At 31.8% G+C, this 22,486-nt stretch overlaps 1 protein-coding gene across 11 annotated transcripts in view; it reads right to left on the reverse strand.

Moving 5' to 3' along the window:
- LOC127725284 (acetyl-CoA carboxylase-like) overlaps positions 1 to 22,486 on the reverse strand; it is a 97,425-nt gene that overhangs the window by 52,116 nt on the left and 22,823 nt on the right. For all 11 annotated transcript variants that reach the window (XM_052232179.1, XM_052232182.1, XM_052232180.1 and 8 more), the window contains 14 exons: positions 22,151 to 22,314; positions 21,281 to 21,535; positions 20,827 to 20,908; positions 20,078 to 20,148; positions 18,692 to 18,832; positions 18,099 to 18,227; positions 16,932 to 17,238; positions 15,857 to 15,976; positions 10,405 to 10,505; positions 9,441 to 9,529; positions 8,413 to 8,537; positions 6,413 to 6,526; positions 3,483 to 3,596; positions 1,342 to 1,431 (listed from right to left, as the gene is read on the reverse strand). In XM_052232179.1, the coding sequence (XP_052088139.1) occupies positions 1,342 to 1,431; positions 3,483 to 3,596; positions 6,413 to 6,526; positions 8,413 to 8,537; positions 9,441 to 9,529; positions 10,405 to 10,505; positions 15,857 to 15,976; positions 16,932 to 17,238; positions 18,099 to 18,227; positions 18,692 to 18,832; positions 20,078 to 20,148; positions 20,827 to 20,908; positions 21,281 to 21,535; positions 22,151 to 22,314 (1,902 nt within the window). The remainder of the gene's footprint in view (positions 1 to 1,341; positions 1,432 to 3,482; positions 3,597 to 6,412; positions 6,527 to 8,412; positions 8,538 to 9,440; positions 9,530 to 10,404; positions 10,506 to 15,856; positions 15,977 to 16,931; positions 17,239 to 18,098; positions 18,228 to 18,691; positions 18,833 to 20,077; positions 20,149 to 20,826; positions 20,909 to 21,280; positions 21,536 to 22,150; positions 22,315 to 22,486) is intronic.

A 22,486-nucleotide genomic window follows, 5' to 3' on the forward strand; every position in this document is an offset into this window, starting at 1 on the left:
TTTTATCAGTCTTCTTAGTAACATTATTATAAACTATGCAAAAATAGAAGAGAATTTGAAATAATAAGAAGTTGTTTCCAAAAGATTAAGAGTACATGGTTTAAAGCTCAATCATTCAAAATGACATTTTTTCAAACGAGAAGTCCACTATTTGGGTCACATTGTTTCAGATGAAGGAATTCATACAGATCCAGATAAGATAAGTGCAGTTCAAGATTTTGAAATACCTAAAATGGTGAGGAAGTTAAAGTTTTTCTTGGGTTTAGGAAATATTATCGTCGATTTACACAGGGATTCAGCAAAATTGCTGCACCTTTGCATAAATTGGCTGAAAAATTTACTCCTCATTCATGAAAATTAATTGGCAAGGAATGAAATAGTGATTGTCAGACTGCTTTCGATACCCTGAAAGAACACTTAGTAACCACTCCAATATTAAGTTATGTAAGTATGCAAGGATTGGGTGCAGCTTTATCTCAATTTTATTATGTCAATTGACAATTGCGTTTTGTTGCATACACAAGTTGTGCCTTCAGACCAAATGAGTGTAAAATGGACAATTATAGTAGAAATTTATAGATTATTAGCTTGGATCAAAATTTACAGTGTACACAGAAAATAGCCATTGTGTTATCTACAAACATCAAAACTAAGTGCACATGAACAAAAATGGTTGTCAAAATTAGCAGTTTTTAATTCTGATGTGAAATATAGACAAGCCAAATATAAAAACAATGCAGATGCTTGATCACTTACGCACGATAAAATATTAATTGAACTTCCAAAATCTGAGGATGTTAAAACACCTTTGTAACACTTCCTGCTTTAGATAGACTTAAATTAAAGAAAGAGATTGGGTTGGTTAATTAACTGAAATATACAAAAAAGTATGTAAAATATTTGATTTTGTCTCGCTATAGGCTATTGGACAAACTACTTTTCTCAATAGTTGTTTTATCTGGAACTGGCTAGTTTGACCTTGTATTTTGATTATTTATACTGTGATTTTTATCTCTATTATCTATGAGGCATAGGTCAGGTCAAAAGCAACATTATGAGCCGTAGCCAGCAGTAAAAGATCTGTCATTGCCTTCTTTAGTATAATTAATAAACTATTTAAAAGTTTGTATTCAATTCATCAAAAGCTGGTTATTCCTTTTATTCCACCTGGTCACACATATTTGGTGAAAATGGCTACATCAGTCAGATAACTAAGCCACCAATTTGTATAGTGTTATGTTTAATATTCTGTAGAATAAGAGTACTTTAGTAATTTAGTCTCAACTGTCCTAATCTACCAGTAACACATAATTTATTCCTAATAAATCTACATTTACTTACTTCTAAAGCTGCCATTCTGACAAGGGAGTTAGAATGCCAGAAAAAATCCTGTAGAACATCATAGATTGCAGTCTCAGCATAAATTATTTTCTGAAACAAAAACATAGCTCTACATCATTCTGGTTTGATTAAATAATCAATGTTATACATATGTGTACATCTGACCATTTTAAAATTGCACATTCACTTAACTGCCGTTGTATCAAACTTTTTCTACCAAAATTTCAGAATGGCTGAAACATTATTGTATTCCTTTTATTTTGTTCCATAAAAATACACTTACTTCTTCCACTTCTCAGGAAAAATTAATAGAGACATAATTTTGATTGTTTGTTTTAGTTCAAATTAGAATATTCATTCCCTTTTTTGCTTTTAAATTTCCTTTTACCGAAAAAAAACAACATTGTACATAATGTGTATCATCAAATCTATACATTTAATTCTAGAACTTGCACCTTTTAACCCTAAATAGCATAGTAGTCATTGAAAATATATCATTGATGATATTAACAGCTGAGACCTCATTCACTTAATCATCGAAAGCTAAAACTTATAATATTTTAATTCAAATTATTTATAAACAAAAGAACTTTTACAGAGCAAGCTCACATTCCCCACATAATTAACATGGGACATTAAAACTCTTCCATTATTACAGTTTTTATGGTTTCGTATCTTAAATCCTGAAATGACTAAATAAAACTTAAATCTAGAAATACCCCTTGTTAATTCTATATTTCCTTTTTCTGAACAGAATAGGCATGCACATGCTGGTTTTTTTATTCAACTTTGACACCACAAAATCATCAGAAAACACTTTAAGAAATTGAAAACAACACGTTTAATAATTTCGTGCGTCCGAAGCGCTTTTTTGCCTTGTGGTTGTATTTAACAGTCTAATACATGTACAAATGTATTATCTATACATGCAATCTGATACAGATACATATTCTGTGTCCACCCTTTGCTTACAAGGATCTGAAGACAATTCTATCAAAATTTGATGGGTTATGGTTATTTCAGACCAACAGCCTGAACAATAAAATGGTATCATCAATTACTCTGTGCATGGCAGGCTATACTAAAGTGTCTTCTGACCCCATACATTTATTTGTTGACCAGCCCTTGATAAAAAAAAGCTATGCTTTCTAAAAATTCAGAAAATAGAAAGATAACATACAAATCTTTTAACAGAAACACAACTATTTAAAATAAAATTTTCTGTTAGAATAAATATACAGTAAAATTCAATCAAAATATATTTGTGAAAATTTTACTTATGATAAATTAAAACAATCGTAGCTGAGATTTGATTTTTTTGTAATTTATCTTTAATGACAAATAACAGCCAAATAAAATTTGACAATGTAAAATTTCACTCATGATAAATTATCACTGTCTGTGATTTGAACTGTTTGTCATCTAATTTAATAAAAAGAGAAAGTAGCAGGCAGAAAAAAAAACGTTTTTTTAATTAGGTTTTACTGTATATATAAAAACTGAACAAATAAACTGATTACATCATATATGTCATTGTTTTGCAGTAGATTCGTACACTGAAATTAAAAGTATGATTCACTTGAAGTAGAGTAACAAGAAAACTGTAATAGAAACCTATAGTAAATATTGTGTACTGAGCATTCCTTGTCTGGTTGTATCTTTTGGTTGTTGTCAGACTGATTAAGAAATAATTCATGGCAGCCATAGATTTGTTTTCATTTTCGTACAAATAATGTGGGTGTAAAGCGGAACAGCCAATTTTGTATAAAAGTAGATATACTGTGATTATACTGGTTGACAATATATAGGTAGTCATATTAGAATTTTTATGTTGACCCAACATTTATTTTTATATTGATATACATTTTCACAGTATTCGAGGTAAATTTTTGTTTTTTTAAAAGTCTTTTGAGGTCACATATGAGTTTCATAAATGGAGAAAAAAAAGAACTTGCTAAATAATCTTGATTTTGAGACAAATATATCTTTCAATGAGTTAATTTAACTATTTACTGCATCTTCCTACATCAAAATTATTTGTTTTCAAATATCTTCCTGCTAAATTTTCACAATAACGAGTCTACAACAGTCTAATTACAAGTTTGAAAAAAACTTTAAATTTGAAAGTACTGTATGAATACCTGTAAGTTATCAGGGTTGTATTCTGGACCATACATGTCAATAGCGGACAGGAAAATCGACTCCATCTGATTGTGTCTCAGTTCATAAGGTGGAAGATGTGCTGCTATCAGTACCTACAAAATACAGAATAAAAATTAAATTAGTTTATAACATCAAGTTTTATAAGTATTGGTGGTTCACTCAAAAACTCTCTGCCTTCTTGGGTAGAAATCAAGATTGAATGGAATTATCAAAATTATATTAAAATAAAAAATTATGTTTGTTGATACAATATAAAAACATGTGAGCCATCTTCTAGGTGTCCAATACAGATTTTCTATAAAGTTACAGAGAAGATTAATAAAAGTAACAAAACATACAAATGCACAACTAAACCACTTAAAGTAACTGTATTGTTTCATTTCATTTAAGGTAAATTACTTGTATACGCCATCTTGGAATGTAAAATAGTAGTACACAGTCGGTCTAGTTCTTTGCTTCAATCTGCTAGTTTTGAGACAGATTGGCAATTAATGTGTATGACTGTTTATTGAAATAAAGAGAAAAATAAGTGATTTATTGCATTATTATCACTCTTTTAACAAATACCAAATATTTGTTTTGTTCCAAGCAATTTATCAGCTTATCTATTTAAGGGGAGATAACTCTTATAGGTAATGTTTATAAAGGAATTTATAAAGGAATGTTAATGAAATTTTCATTTTTTAATTATAGCAAAAAGACAAGTTTTGGTGACATCATTTTTTTTTTATTACAAATTTTTAAAGCATATCATAAAACCTATCTTCTCATATTCTATTTCAAAATTCTATCTCATAGATTTCTTTTATTTACAAAAAAAGTGCTTTTTCATGAATAATCTATGAATTTTGCATGACCTGAGCCTTGAAAAATAGCATGGTGACCCATAATTTTTATCATATTTATTTTTAAAGCATGGTTAATTCTACATTTTGGCAAAGTATAAGAAAATTATAGTTGTTGATATATTTACAGACCACTAGTCATACTCCTTCATACAGTCCAAACTAAAATAAAATTCTCTTTATTTTTCTTTTCTTTGTTCACCATCTTCTCTAGCCAAGGGTTACGATCCAGTCCTCTTCTATCCACCTTTGGCAGATTAAGCCAACATTTGTTATCACAATGTTGCGCTTTCTACCGGTAGATAAAAGTCACACCTATTCCTACTACATCATTCTTGACCAATGGCAACACTTGAACTCTCTTTAGTGTGGAGGTGTAAAAATGGTTGTGTCTAGTATTTACAAACTTCGTAAAGCTGGAACCGAAAATATACGTTCACATTCCAACATTTGCGCAAGAAACATACCCAAGAACTTCTATTAAATTGCAGGGCCTAATCTAGGATTTTGAAGAGGGAGAAGTGACTTCTCCTTCCATGAGAGAGACGGGAGAAGTGGTCAATTTCTTGGAGAAGTGAGATTCCATTACCGTTTCGGTTGCATCGTGTTTTCATGATTATCACTAAGGAAATTGTTTTAACTTCAATAAAAGATATACTTGCAGTTTTTTCATATGTTATTGTACACCATGTATATATAGAAAGTTCTTAATAAAAAGGTTTAGACAATTTATAGTTGTTATTTATTTATTGATACCATTGTGTTGAACTGTTCTAAATAAAATTTGTTGATTGGGACATGAGGGAGTAGCCTAGTAATATTATCATGATTTTGATGCATTAAATTCATGTGCATCTGCCTCAATTTATTTTTAAAACTTCAGAAAAATATGATCCCCAGTTTACCTGATGAATTTTACATGACTGGGAATTTAATTTACATCACCACTTGTCATTATTTTGTAAATCATTATTGAATGTCCAGGACATTGTGTTAGTTGTAAATTGAGATTATCGTTAAAGATTGTAAGTCTATGAATGAAAATATCTTTCAATCGCATATTAATTATCCGATAAAGAGCTAATTTCTATAATTTTTTTGAAATATCATCCATATCAACGAAGTGGTCATGAGAAAAAATCCACTGCTGATCACAATCTGGTCGAGTGTCATACGTTTGCAATCACATTATCCATCAGCTGTCTTTCTACCTTTTATATTTCAATTTTTATTCAATGAATATAATAAATCTACCGTTAATTCCCACCTTTAACCTACCGAATAGTAAAATTGATCGACTCGTGTAAGTAATAAAAATAAAACAAATCAGCTGAGTGATTACGCAACATCCTCAGATGAAAATCATCGTATAATGATAACTTAAACATACGGTCAGTTTTCCGTTTGAACAGTTTTGAAAGTTATATCCGAGGATGTTCAAAGTCGCCGTTGTATTTATTTAATTTGATCGTTGACAGTATTAGTCCTGGGTCGTTTCGAAAATCTCGATTTTCCTTGTCAGCCGCCATTTTTTTTACCTGTGAGACTTGTCAATCACAAGTTGTCTCCCTTTTACCGATTTTGATAGCGATTTGACTTCGCTATGAAGTCAGTCGGCTGGCGAGATTTAGCGATTTTCAAAATTCTTTGGCGACTTAAATCGTCATTTCGCCGGCAAGATTATGGCCTGTTAAATTGTCACTAAATGTCGTCGTGTTTTGGGGGTAAAACTATGTTGCACATTCAGCATGTGGCTATTACATTTTCTACCATCTTAAAGGTGCTTTTTGATTTGATGCAGCCAGTTACAACTGAGACCAATGGAAGTCATTATCTCATGGATCCTATATTTTATCTTAATCTGCCAAGGGTGGAGAGGAGGGGACTGGATCGTAACCCTTGGCTAGCGAAGATGTTTCTTCACATGCAGTGTGCGGAATGCATCTGATAAGATACAGCTATCAGTGTGAAAACCATTCCACAATAACATAATCTATCTCACATCTAACGCCTGTTGTATCTGCAAAAGTATCTCACAGACAACAAATCTGAACTATATGTACCTGTCTGGCTCTGAGTGCTACACTGCTATTGTCTTGTCTGTTAAGGGTGGTCAGTTCTGTTAAGATGGAAGCCAAGTCATCTGTCAAGCCTGGTTCTTTGCCAAATAAATGTTCCTTAAAAACAAATTCAAATGATGTTTTAATTCTTCCTTGGCATCTAGATATATGTACACCAAAAGGTTTAAGGCTCATGTGGTGGAAATATCAAGGAAATAACCAGTTTTTAAAATACTTGATATAATCACATTTTGAGCTGTCTCTTTATTGCTTGTCTAAACATTTATTGAAAGGTCTCTGTGAATTTTCTGTGGACTTACAATTAGCATGTTCATCAGACTATTCTTTAAAAGGTCTTTGTGAAATTTGTGTTAACTTCAATCAACTTGTTAATTCATTCTATAGGTTTGACAATCAAGTAATACCGTCATGAAGTGTTGACTAACTATTAGCATGATGACTGGTTTATCTTCAACTTTGACACACAGATGTGATCTGATACTGTCATAAAGTGATTACTTACAACTGGCATTATTTGGTCTATTTAAAGGTCTGACATAACACGATTAATTCAGGGCCTCCCCATAATCAAACTTGCCAATTCGCTAGAGCCGTAACTCTTTATACAATTACAAAATGTCACAAATCCAGGCTATGGGTTTTGATTGGCATGTTCTGAGTGAATGGAGCTTATCATCTGGTAGCTCTATTTCTATCAAAGGTCTGACAGCCAAGTGAGATATAATACTAGCATGAAGTGTTGACTTATAATCAGTAGGATTATCAGTTTATTTTAGGTCTGACAGCCAAATATATAACACTGTCATGAAGTGTTGACTTACACATGTTACAATCAGTAGGATTATCAGTTTATTTTTAGGTCTGGCAGCCAGGTGAGATATAATACTAGCATGAAGTGTTGACTTATAATCAGTAGGATTATCAGTTTATTTTTAGGTCTGACAGCCAGGTGAGATATAATACTAGCATGAAGTGTTGACTTACAATCAGTAGGATTATCAGTTTATTTTTAGGTCTGACAGCCAGGTGAGATATAATACTAGCATGAAGTGTTGACTTATAATCAGTAGGATTATCAGTTTATTTTTAGGTCTGACAGCCAGGTGAGATATAATACTAGCATGAAGTGTTGACTTACAATCAGTAGGATTATCAGTTTATTTTTAGGTCTGACAGCCAGGTGAGATATAATACTAGCATGAAGTGTTGACTTACAATCAGTAGGATTATCAGTTTATTTTTAGGTCTGACAGCCAGGTGAGATATAATACTAGCATGAAGTGTTGACTTACAATCAGTAGGATTATCAGTTTATTTTTAGGTCTGACAGCCAAGTGAGATATAATACAAGCATGAAGTGTTGACTTACAATCAGTAGGATTATCAGTTTATTTTTAGGTCTGACAGCCAAGTGAGATATAATACTAGCATGAAGTGTTGACTTACAATCAGTAGGATTATCAGTTTATTTTTAGGTCTGACAGCCAAATATATAACACTGTCATGAAGTGTTGACTTACAATCAGTAGGATTATCAGTTTATTTTTAGGTCTGACAGCCAGGTGAGATATAATACTAGCATGAAGTGTTGACTTACAATCAGTAGGATTATCAGTTTATTTTTAGGTCTGACAGCCAGGTGAGATATAATACTAGCATGAAGTGTTGACTTACAATCAGTAGGATTATCAGTTTATTTTTAGGTCTGACAGCCAAGTGAGATATAATACAAGCATGAAGTGTTGACTTACAATCAGTAGGATTATCAGTTTATTTTTAGGTCTGACAGCCAAGTGAGATATAATACTAGCATGAAGTGTTGACTTACAATCAGTAGGATTATCAGTTTATTTTTAGGTCTGACAGCCAAGTGAGATATAATACTAGCATGAAGTGTTGACTTACAATCAGTAGGATTATCAGTTTATTTTTAGGTCTGACAGCCAGGTGAGATATAAAACTAGCATGAAGTGTTGACTTACAATCAGTAGGATTATCAGTTTATTTTTAGGTCTGACAGCCAGGTGAGATATAATACTAGCAGCTACAGCAGACATGTCATCAGTTTTCTTCTCCATCAACTTGGTGATACATTTATCGTAATGACCTACAAGGGTAAACATGTTTTATATAGTTAAAAAACTGGTATCCAATGGCTGTAAAGAATCTATCTGAACAAAAATTTGATAACTTATCTGAGAAAAGTCTATAGCATACAGATGAATTTAAACTAGACAAAGTGATGCCCTCCCCCACTCGACTCTGAAGTAACTGTATTATAACAAAGTCAATGTAGGACTTTCTTTGAGATATTATTGTGTCTGGGAGACACAAATGATGCCCCCCCCCCCATGCAAAGTGTTATTTTAAAATACACAAAGTTGAGCATGGAAGCACATAGGTCTATGGTTCACTGTAGGAGGAGTTATTGGGAAACGCTATGCACCTCTTATGCAAGTATATACTCCAAAAATGATAAAGTTCAACTATCTCACAAAAGAGCAAATATTAATAAAAATCAAAAGCCTGACCACATGCACACCTTCAATATATGTACAAACAGCCAGCAAAGTGAAAACTTACTAGCATTCAAACTGTAGGAGTTATCTGGAAAAGATATATACCCATAATGGGAGGGATGGACGGACAGACGGACGGAAGGACGGACGGACGGACAGGGGTAAAACAATATGCCCCCCAACTTTCAGTTGCGGGGCATAAAACAATATGCCCCCCACCTTTCAGTTGCGGGGGCATAAAAATACCCCATCTCTTTTTCACAAATAAATGGAAAGGGGAGATGTTTATCAATGAAACAGCTATCCAACAATGTTATATATATAAACGGTTGAAACAGATTTATGTCACATCTTTTCATAAAAAAAAAGTAACCATGCAAATAGATAACTTTTTAATGACCAAATGTCCACATCTCTTGTCCCTAGCTCTTATTTTATTTTACAGTAAACTCTACTGATGCTACTTGAAGATTACATATGTCATTACAAACCTTGTTGGAACTGTTGTTCTACTCTAAGATACTGTTTCAATAAATCCTGAACAACTGTCTTCATGTGTCCACGGATACCATTTCTGTATCTGTAATGGTTAGAATGAACTAAAAAACTGTTCCACATAACAGCTGTTTTAGAATATCTGAGAGCACTAAGTTATAGATAGAATGCATTAACTCTATGTGAGTGAAGGCGATACATATTATACAAATCAATACAGTAGGTTGCACGATTTTTGTCATCCTCATTAACTAGAAACGCCCTGCGACTCTTTTCGCAAAAATCTTATGAGTAGAAACAGTCGTAAGTCATAAACATTTCAATATAACTTTTTATTTGTAAGATTTTTTTGTGAAAAGGGTTCCTAATGTCCGTGGTAGATGATAATCAAACATGGAACATAAAATGATGTTAACTGAAGACATAAAATGATATTAACTGAAGAAATAAAATGATATTAACTGAAGATATAAAATGATATTAACTGAAGATATAAAATGATATTAACTGAAGATATAAAATGATATTAACTGAAGACAAATCAACAGTATCTCCTGATTACTGGAAAACCATGATCTTTCGTCTATTACTTGCAAACATTACACTGAGAGCACTTGTCATGGTCTCAGAGCATTTTTATCTTATTTGAACATCCAGAACACTTTAAAAATCTATCCTTCATCTTTCTATAATCAAAATTATCACAACATTTCGAGAAATCTAAAAATAAAATGCATGAGGAAAAAGCAATCACATTTACAAAAAGCATCCATCAAAAAAACTGAAGAGTTACTTAAAGGGAGAAAATTAGAGGTGCTACTGTATAATCTCTGTAAAAAACTTGAAGAATGCATGTGAAAAGTAGAGAAATTGCCGTTTTGTCCTGAAAACTTATCAATAACAACCACTTACCTATGTCTATGGTGTATTTTGTTGTCATGACGACTTTTCAATAATTACCTTTGCACTAGCTGTACAATGCCCTGAGTTGTCATGAAGAAGTTTTCTCGTTCTGTTTTCTTTGTAAGTGTAGCAGCATGGCCATCTATCACAGTAGCTATCTATGAAACAGTAAATAAAACTGATAAGAAAAGATTGATACAATTTCAATGAATCAGTAAAATCATTAAAAAAGCTTCTTGTTTTTGTTGTAGAAAATATATTTATATGTGAACACATTAAATTAACTAACCTTAAACATATGAGAATGGTAATATAATGACATTATAAGTTGTATGAAGTATAACAGCCAAGAAAACATGTCATCTTTTGTTCTGATCATGGCATGTTAAATATCATATTGTATAATAGTTTTGTATTTCACATTTACTAATATAAATAAAAGGAAAAGGGAGAAATTTATCAATGAGACAGCTTCCCAACAATGTTATATAAACTGCTGACTCAGAGATATGTCTCACCTGTACATTAATTTAATACATTGTAGTATAAAGCAAACATTGAAACTATAATGGCAATGCTTTACATGTTAACTATGTATCATATTCAAAGTAAAAAAGCCATAATCTCCAAGGATATAAGGTGTAATACCACCATTGTTTTCCCCCTATTAGTCTATGTTAAATTGACACTTTTCAAATCAAAGTGATCTAAAATCACTAATGGAAAGATTGGAAGAATTGTGTGTATAATTTCAACCATATTTTACACTTCCATAGCAGTAGTGGTGGACAACAAAAACTTGCTATAGCACTATTGCATATTTGTTAGTTATATTACTGCAGATTTTTAGAATGATAAACAATTCTTCAGTGAATAAAGTTAGCTTATTAGAGCTATGTCAGTGGGTCACTAAATTTGCATAATAACTTCTTTTAGATTGCAACTTAATATTTATATTTTTTTGAAACAGAAGAAATTACCTACTAAAAAAAATATCATTGTAGACTCAGTAAACCTTGGATCAATGGTTAAAGTGACTTGAAACTTAAAAGTCCTTTTTTTTATCTCCCAAAATTAACCTGGGAATGGTTGTTTGAGGGCATGTCTGTTACTCTTAAAACAATAAAGATGCATGGTTGACAAAGGTAATTTTCACATCAATAAACTTAATACGATGTTTTTATTCTATTGTCCAAAGATGGAGACTTTTAACTTTCGAGGCAAATTCTTATTCATTTCATTGAAAAAATATATTACCTCACAGTATTCAAATATACCAAGACCTTCTCTGATAAATGTAACCTATTAAAACTATGGATTAATTACAGATAATTATTTACAGATTTTGCAAGAAAAACAACAACACTTGGATTCTTTGCTCATACAGATTTTCATTTTGGTCTTATCTCAATTACATTTTGTATGCATCCTTCCTTACATAGTCATCTTTCAAACATGATTTACAGATCATTTGTTAATGCAGTGTAAATCAAAAGATATATATAGGTAAAGGAAAAAATCTATCATCTGTATAAAGTTTTATCAAAGAAATCCCCATTTAGTATTTGTTAGTTTCAATTAAACATGAAGACAGAGATTGACCTATATAGATCAAATTATATCAGATACTAATGAGGTCAAAGTTTGTGTATTGAGTGGTCTGCCATGTTATGTATAAACTCAAGTTATGTCATTTGGTCAATTATGATTGGCATTAAGGAGGAGGAGTCTATATAGAATTCCAATTATTATCCCACCCATAGTGTTTAATTGTACCTTGGTCATGACAGTTGTCAATCATACTGTTAATGTATCAATACACTTAAGTAAAAAGAAAAAACTAAGCCAGTAATTGAAAAAAGTAATGACTATTATTTAAAATACTCTAAATTAAGATGTAACCAAATTTTTTTCCAGTTCACTTGTGCATATGTACACAGACATGAGAACATTTGGGAACAATATGTCAGTGTGTATAGATTTAGTAGCTAATCTGTCCACTTTCTGTTTGGAGGCCAGTGCCTTAGGAAAGAATTGGAACAAGTTCCAATCTTTCCAAAAATTGTGCAGAATTTATTTTTGTTTCAAATAAAGAAATACTTGGCATGAGTAAAGTTTTATCCTGTACAGTACTACAGTCAAAATTTCACATAATATTTCATTGCATATAAGATAATAACCATCACTGGAAGTTAACCAATCAAATTTTCACCCCTTTTTTGCCTGTGTACAAGCTTTAGTAACCATGTAACCTCAAGTTTCCAAAATATTCTATAGAAACACCTAATAAAAAAAGAATGGTGCTTTGAAACACCCAAGATATATGTTTATGACTCAGAAATTTTTTACTGCACTGAAATGTAGGATTAATTTCCTACAACTGTCAAATTCAAGGGTATATTTTTTTCGACCCTTTTTCGTATGCAACCGGATGTGACATACTATGATTTGGTGGTATTACACCTGTAAGATGTGCAAATGCTAATACAACTGCATACCAAATATCCTTGGTCTACCACTAGTGGTTCCCCTTAAAGGATGACACGATTTTCAATTTTTGTTTCAAAATGTTTATTTATACATAACTTTGCCCAAAAATACATCGATAGCAATATAAGTGTCAAATATTTGGTAAAATATGTATTTTAATGCAACAATTTATAGACCTGTCAAATATGCATATTTCCATCCCGGAAGTCACTCAAAACGAGGCTACTACGTCAGTGGTTACTTTCATTCATATTGACATATGGTTACAGCGCAAATTTTGTTTCGATTATTATCCAACAAAACGCATGACAGTGATAAACAATGATTATGTGTGATGCCGAAGGATTCAACAACATAATTAAAGAGAATAATGACATGATATTTTCTGTTTTTCGAATGACACACAGACTTAGAAGGTGTAAAGATAAGACTTTTTAACAACCCCAAACTACACTTCTTTCAACCCAATTTCATAAGGAATCCAGAGTTGGGGTCTCGGGTGCCATGCCATGAGTTCATCATAGATCACAGGTGTGTGGTACAGGTGATTGAGTTTCGCTATTTCAGGTCTCGTTTGAAGTTGTCCGCTTCAGGTGTCACGCCACATGGGGGATTGATAAGACATAGTTATTATGCAATATTACTTCATAAGCTCTTTGTGTACATCCTGGATGTTGGTTTTGCCAAGGGCACAGGTGAGATTGGAATATATTATTGTTACAGTAATACAGGTACAACTACCTGATTTTTAATGAATACCTGTAGTACCATAACCTATGCAGTGTTGATAACCACAACCTGTATATATATCTTATTTTTATTGCTTTTAAGAATATGCAGATATAAAAAGGTATATTACAGATGCATGTTTTTAATTGACTTCTTGAGATGGAAAAGTAATATTCCTGTATGCTTGCAACTTCATAAGAAATTGTAAGGCATAAAGCTCGATAAATTAATAGAAAAGATACACAACCCCCCGGACCCCCTCCCACTTTTCAACAGCGGTGTGCCAAAACTCTGTTTTGCCACATACCCCTATTGCTGACAATTTTTAAAATTAAAAATCCAAGCTTTGAGCTTGTCACTCTCATTAATTTACAGACCACCACCACACACACACAAACACACACATATTATTTTCATAAAGAGCATAAAAAGCAAACAAGGAAATGATACGAGAATGAGAATCATAAGTCTTTTATATTCTTATATTGAACATCGAATATAATTATTGACAACTATCTAGTTTGAAAAGAATCAATTAGATGACGAAAAACATTCCTTTTTAAAATGGAAACTTAATAGTAAATGAAGAAAGTGTCTTTTGAACAAATTATTTGGTATAACCGTACGGCCTCCACAATGAGAAAACCCCATACTGTATATTTGGCTATAAAAGGTCTCAACATAAAAAATGTGAAACAATTTAAACGAGAAAACTAACGACCTTATTTATAACAAAATAATTTCCGAAGAAAAAATATGAGACATGAACCAACGACAACCACTAATCTACATGCTCCTGATCTGGGAGAGGGAGGTGGAAATATGTGAATTTGAATTTACTTTTTGAAATTCCTTAAATTTGAAGTTAGATTTATAAGGGTCTGGATGGAATTACATACTTTAGAAGTGTAGTATTACTATATTAATTATTTCAACATAAGATATTTTTTCTTTAAAATGTATGCTATAGGTGTCAAAATTTAATTACTTAAACAACGGCTCAAATAAATGTTTACATAAAAGGGGGGAAAGTAATAAAATGGTAAATTGAATAATTTTCCTAATGCAGAAATAGAGTGATGTATGGTTTCCAACCAAAAAAATTATAAGCATAACTTTTGATGATAATTTATACCTATTAAAAGTCTCTAAGTAACAAAACAAAAAAAAACAACAAAAAAAAGTACCCTTAACGAGCGCCTAATTTGACTTTTACTATCGTTTTTTTTCTTTCTGCTTCTGGCGCACACATAATTATAACATTACCATAACAGAGAGAAAAAAAGAACAATTTGATCATCAATAATTAGAAATTTATATTTTCAATCATGATAAAAAGTAGTTTTATTTAAATAAAAAAATGCAGAAAGCAGTTTATTAAATTCATTCATCAGACGAACCCATATGTATGGTAACAATCCGATCGGTATTGTCTGAAAAATCGTCGTTGTTGGACTCTTCGCATGAAGAATTAATGTCTATTTCTTGGTTATTTTCCACACACAATGGCTCAAATTGATAAGGTCAATTGTCTGTGTAGTTTTGCAGTAATCGAGAAAATTGCTGTCAATACCGTCCATAGTGTAATTGTGCAGAAAAGTGATCATCCAGTTTGAGACAATTTTTCAGCTTGTAACCAGTGACGTAAGCATGATCACGTGATTGTTATCTAATTAAAAATCATTCATTATGACAACCGCTGTATTCTTTGACCTAAAAAATGCCGATTGATCAGGTTTTTACCAGCAAAATTGTACAAGACATGTTTTAAGACTAATATTTACTGATTTTATAAAAAAAAAATTAAAAAATTAAAAAATCGTGTCACGTCTCCTTTAAACTGATCCTATGACAAATGTTTACATTTTTGAATTGTTGATAATGCTGCTGAAACAGCCGATGCAGGAAACAGTAAGCGTTAGTCTTAGTTCCAGACTTTGTCACGGCGTGACAAATACCAAACCAGACATGTTGTGTATATGTTGTATGTGGGCTCCTCTGCCTTCTTTCCTGGTTGTTTCAGGTCTTTCAGATTACCTTGTATTTCTGATGCTTAAAACATTCCACTGTCATTTCAACATGTTTATTAATTACTAGTAAATAATGTGATACCTGTTTGAAATTCAGTAAGGATCCAGTACTTATGTAAAGAAACTTTATATTTATACTGATGTAATGTTACATTTTACTTACCTATTGGCTAGAGAACTGATTCATTAGTTATATAATAAAACTCAATTTGTTCTTGTTGATGAGGGAATAAATTCAGTACTGACGTAATATTGCTTACCTGTTGGCTAGGAAATTGATTGAGTACTGATGTTATATTACTGGCGTATGTCTGTAGTAACTTTTTGATTGCTCTCTCTACATGTGTTGGTACTCTTCCAGAGATAATTGAAATCAATTCCTGTTGAGCAGAAAAAAATAATTGTAAATTTTCAATATAATGTTTTTGTCTATACAGTATTTTATATAATACTAGGATTTTATAGCATGAACATATCTTATTGGCGCTTTCAAGATAAATTATAAAACATGTGAACTTCTAATGATCATTTATTTTCCATATTTTAATTGTTGAATGGACAATTTCTGAATTCAAACATGTAGTCAAAGCTTAAGTTTTTGTCACTAAAATGTGATTCATTGTGGAAAAAATATTTTAAACATTTTTATGAAAATAAAAGCTAATAAAAATTTTAATCTAGTGGATAAATTTTCAAATAAGAACCATTCAGCTACAAAGAAAATCAGTTGTTCGTTTTTTGTAAGTTTAAAGTTCATTTAACTTTTGAAAACAAACATGAAAAAAATATTTTCTTTTCAAGTAGCTGTAGATAACAAGTATGATTTTTTTTAAAATACCTGCACTTTATTGATCATAGCTCCTCCCATAGGACAACAAACATGAAACAAAATATAAATACCTGCACTTTATTGTTATCATAGCTCCTCCCCTTAACATAGGACAACAAATATGAAACAAAATATAAATACCTGCATTTCAACTAGAGGCAATGAAGGCTAACCAAGTTATTTTTTTTAAAACAAATTACAAGTACCTGCATTTCAAGTAGTGGTAATGAAGGATACTTGATTTAATTCTACAACAAATTACAAGTACCTGCATTTCAAGTAGTGGTAATGAAGGATCCCTGAGTTATTTCTTAAACAAATTAACCTGCATTGCAAGTAGTGGTAATGAAGGATCCCTGAGTTATTTCTTAAACAAATAACAAGTACCTGCATTTCAAGTAGTGGTAATGAAGGATCCCTGAGTTATTTCTTAAACAAATCAACCTGTATTGCAAGTAGTGGTAATGAAGGATCCCTGAGTTATTTCTTAAACAAATAACAAGTACCTGCATTTCAAGTAGTGGTAATGAAGGATCCCTGAGACATTTCATTAAAGTTTCTACTGATTTCTTCACCCTGGTACTAAAGAAAGGTTCAGGCAGTACATATCCTGCTAATAAGTTCTCTAACTCAGTACGTGTTCTCTGGAAAACCTGATGTAACCTTTCGCCATGGTTCAGTGGGTTTTGTAATGTAGGTAATGATCCAGTAAACAGTTCAGCCTGTTGTACACGACTGGGATCATCAAGATCTAACCTTGCTACATAACTACCTGCATCTAGTACTGCTCCTGGCCGCTTGACAAAGTGTACACTATAAAGATCAAAATTTATACAGGTAAATTAGGCCTTTTATTCCAGTTGAATTAAGCCTTTTTATTCATGTGTAGGTTGGTTTTCATTCTTTAAGAGTAAATACTATAGTTATGTAATGTATGTATTCACATAGAACACCATTTTTTGTCCAATTACAAATAATCTTCTTCACAAGTTAAATTCCTATTACATAGAGATCGTTCAAATAAAATGCTAATTGTTGCCTGCCTTTTGGGCTGTGGGAAAAGCAGGCACAACAAGATTACACATTTTATATTACTGGCAATAGACTCTAGTATGAAGCTTGATATAATGTAAATATATTTTCATTTGAGAATAAAATGTATGTCTGGTCTCAAATCAACTTCCTTTTTCAATCTGATGTCATAATATTTTCTGATGGATGTCTGAATAACTTCATCTAATATAGAGACCATAGTTACTTGATTTTATTGAAGTCTTTTGTGCTTAGAAAATAAAAGCTATTTCACATTAATAAATACATACATGTATTCCAAGATAACTACATCAGTCTAAATTATTATATACGGTTTAAACACTGAAAATTCAAAAAAATTTACCATTTTTTTATTATTGCGAAATTACAGACAGGAAAGGTTTCACAAAAATTAATTCGCATTTAGAATTTTGACTGAATTACTCATAAACAGCATTTCCATCCCTTGCAATAATAAATCTCTCATTGTTGTCCATTTGACAAAAATCGCAATAATAAATCCATGCACAAATTTCTGAATTTACAGTATATACACGCATCTGCTCTTTGGTCGGGTTGTTGTCTCTTTGACATATTTCCCATTTCCATTCTCAATTTTATATGTTATGGATCACACTTACCAGCCATTCTCTGACACCCGTAATTCCATGACCATCTTCATCACTTCCATCTCAGCATATGTAGCACCAGCAAAAACATGTCCACCATCATCTACAGTGTAGCTTAGTAACTTTCCTGCTGATGGTGACCTGTACAAAAACATTACAACAAAATGTGAACATGTACAAGTAAAAGAACAATGATCCAAAGTCTCCTATCACATGGTTTAGTTAGTAACACATAGTATGAGTAAGAGGCTACTTGATGAATGAAGGAACAAGTATTTCCTGTTTCAAAGTTAAAACCTCAAATGATTTTTGTTAGTTATGAAAATCTTCATTTTGTAATATACAAGAATATGAAGATGTGGTATGATTGACAACTTTCCAAAAGATACCAAAGATTTATAGGGTCAATTTCAGTTCCTAATATTTACCTGAGGACTGTAGGATCATTTTCTTTATGTAAAACCCAATTTCAGTTACCAACAGTTACCTGAGGACTGTAGGATATTTTTCTTTATGTAGAACACAAGTCCTGTTACCAATAGTTACCTGAGGACTGTTGGATCATTTTCTTTATGTAGAACACAAGTCCTGTTACCAATAGTTACCTGAGGACTGTAGGATCATTTTCTTTATGTAGATCACAAGTCCTGTTACCAATAGTTATCCTGTAACTATCCACTTCCTCCTTCATATAAGTGGTGTGACTGGACCCATCAAATGATATCAGCAACCCTCCATCACTCAATCTGTAAATCATTTAAGGATGGTCAAATTCTGACAACAAAATTTTTGGTAAAACTTCATAAATAGGTTGATATCAAGTTTAGAGAAACTAACTTTAGTATCCATACATGTGATGGACTGTGAAACTCAGATCAGGAGATTGGGAAATTTTGGTCAGGAGATTAGGACTCAGATCAGGAGGTTTTTAATCTACATAAATTTTGTCGTAAATGTAACCGTGTGCTATAGAAATTGTTTTTTAAAGTGTTTTTTTTTCTTCAACTTTCCATCCGAATGTATTTTTATAGTACCCTTGTACTTATAAATTTTTTCTATCTTTATTCAACAAGTTCAATCCAACATTCTTTTTTTTAGTATGTTCTTTAAAATCTTTATTTTATATCTTCTGTATCATTATTCTATAGAACAATCACTGCAATCAGATCATTTGATTAATTATCTGGAAATAGATCTTTTTTGCATGTTAAGAAACACTTTCAAACTGCATAGAATGGTCATAGTTATATAAATTTAAATTTAAGCCTTGAAAGAAAGTATAGAACCCTCAAATAATTTTCAAATTATTATTTTTTTGTAAGTCCTTAAAATCATTTAATTACCATCCTTTAATGATTATTTGTTCAATTTATATTTTATTTATATTCTTTTAAAAATTTACATTATTTAAAGGAAAGTAACTTAAAACAGGATAAATCAAGGGAAGTAACCTAAAATTCATTTTTAAATACACAAAGTTTTTAATACACAACGGCAGTTAGCCTGAGATAATAATTGTTGATTACCAGTATGTTTGACACCCAAGCTGACAAGTGAAGCCATATAATTATGCATGTTAATTGATTTACAGGTAAAATATAACTTCAGGTAATGTCAGTTACACCAGATTAGGCAGTTGTTGGGCTGAATTTTTTCATTCATGAAATATTTCATTCACGGGATTTTTTTCTCTTCAACGGGAGGTCGGGAGGAGACCCCTGAAAATGGGATTATTGTACTCCTGTCGGGAGGTTCACATGTATGAGTATCAAAGTGTCAACTTATATATATAATAGTTCCAATTCTAATTCTGCAGATTGATATTGTTGATCAATGCATAACTGCATGATAAACCAGTCAATTGCAGCCAAACAATAAGGTCACAGAACAAAAAATGGGCTATGCCTCTATTTTTGTAAGATTTTGCATTCACGTTGGACAAGGTGGACTCTGAAATAGAGTGTATCAGATTTTAAATACTTTTAATATACCTGTGAGCTTCAATATCGATGAAGGATTTATTCATACTGATGAAATAAGTACTAACTCCTGTTTTCACAACCTGAAACATAAGGTGAACTTTTCACATCCTTTAAGCAAAAGACTAATAAGTAAACTAGATCATTTTAAAAAAAGTACTTGTTGTTTTTTGCTTGCAATGTTAGTTATTTTTCACATTTTATAACTTCAATTGGTCTTTGGTGGATAGTTGTCTCATTCACAATCATACCAGATCTTCTTATTTTCGTATACTAGTATCAAAACTTTCTGGAATTTTGATGGAACTGACTATTTTATTAATTTTTTCTTACATTTGACAATCAAATCTTTCTTAAAAGAGTACAGTTTAAAGTGTTTTATCTAATATACTTATTTAGTGATGTTTTCCCAAACTCAATACACAAAGCTACAAGCATATACAGGACAACTTAAAAATGCACAGTGAATTTTTGCTTTGTGTAATTATTACATAATCAGTTGAATTCTAGGTTAATATGATACTTATTTACCAATTCCATTTTTGTATGCATTTTCATTATGCTTGTTAGTTTTTTAGGGCGTAATAAGATTTTGTGACAGATTTAAACATTTGCTTTATTACTGTTGGTTCAATACCATTTATCAACATTATTTTACTCTATCAGGATTTGTCTACCTCACAAAATCTAGTCAGGCATTATAGGGCAGTTTAACTTTATAGATTAACATTTACTGTCTAACATACAGTGATTATTCATACCTGTGAACAATATTTGATACAGTCATAGTTAAATTCTACGTCCACTTTGTTGTTCAGGGAATGTGTTGGTAAGATCTGTCCTCTGTAATGTTCAATAATTATCATATATATGATTCAAGAACTTATGTCTGCAAAACATCTCATTAATATTTTACGTTGAATTTTTCCTCTTACTCTTTCTTTACAGATTTAATTCTTTTAATCAATTTGATACAAAATACTTGAATAACATGCAAACTAAATAGAACAAACAAACAAATTCTTAGAATAAAATTGTACTTTTACTTTTCTACAATCTTTATGTTTGCATTAATGGTATTCTTCATTTTTTTTTTTTTTTTTCACATTAAAAATATCTTTCTTTTTAAATTTCCTATAAAAACTAACCTTATAAGTAATTCATAGATATTGAATTACAAAATATAATATATTATAATATAAAAGGTGAACTAACTTTTCTAAAGAAGCCTGAAAGTTCTGGAAGCTAGATGTAATAGTTTGATCTCCGATATGCAATGCTCCACAGATCACCCCTAGCATGGTTGGTGGTTTCTCAGCTTGAACTTTCTCTGAGATCAGTTTGTCTAACCAGGCAGTAGATATCCTATTGTTTTGATATTCTTCCGTCTCTAAAAGTTTGATCAAATATTCTACTGTTGTCCTGAAATCACCTCTGATGGACAGTTCCTTCAATGCTACAACCAAATTTCTGAAAAGAAGATTTTTTTTTATTTTCAAAAAATAGGAGATGCAAATGGACATCGTGTGTTTGTCAGGTCTTATGTCACTTATTCTGGTTGCAGGCCATACAAATAGTACTAGCAACAACATTCTTTATCTTTCATTAGAAAAATTAACATTTCATGTTAAAAGTTCTCCTTGCAGGGAAATGGAAAAATATCCCCCTAGAAAAGAAAGGCCTCAAATCCCCTATATGGTTCCCCTTTATAGGAACTAACTCTCTAGCAAACTCATGGAGCCCTCCTTATGCTACCACACTGAAATATCCCCATGGAAACAGACACCTCCTGTCCTACTCATTACTTACTCTCTAGCATCTTCTCTGTTCTCTCCACAAGAGAAACATACTTACTCTCTAGCATCTTCTCTGTTCTCTCCACAAGAGAAACATACTTACTCTCTAGCGTCTTCTCTGTCCTCTCCACAAGAGAAACAATGTCCAAATTATGAGTCAGCAAACTCATGGAGCCCTCCTGATGCTACCACACTGAAATATCCCCCTGGGAAACAGACACCTCCTGTCCTACTCATTATTTACTCTCTAGCGTCTTTTCTGTCCTCTCCACAAGAGAAACATACTTACTCTCTAGCGTCTTCTCTGTCCTCTCCCCAAGAGAAACAATGTCCAAATTGTGAGTCAGCAAACTCATGGAGCCCTCCTGATGCTACGACACTGAAATATCCCCAGACATTTTTACTGCTTCTAAAATTCAGTTCTTGTACTGTTCCAGAGCTTGGTTTAAATCCCTATAATAAAACAAAGGTATATTTCAAATGACAAATTACATTTTACCTAATCCTAGTGACATAAAACTCGCTAAACATTCCAGTCAATAGACCTTATTGGATTTATGGATTCTGCAACATTTAATCTGAGATTTTGTGACACATGATCTTTTGACATCATGCAACAATCACT

This window comes from Mytilus californianus, unplaced genomic scaffold, assembly GCF_021869535.1.
Source record: "Mytilus californianus isolate M0D057914Y unplaced genomic scaffold, xbMytCali1.0.p SCAF_15, whole genome shotgun sequence".
Classification (NCBI taxonomy): Eukaryota; Metazoa; Mollusca; class Bivalvia; order Mytilida; family Mytilidae; genus Mytilus; species Mytilus californianus.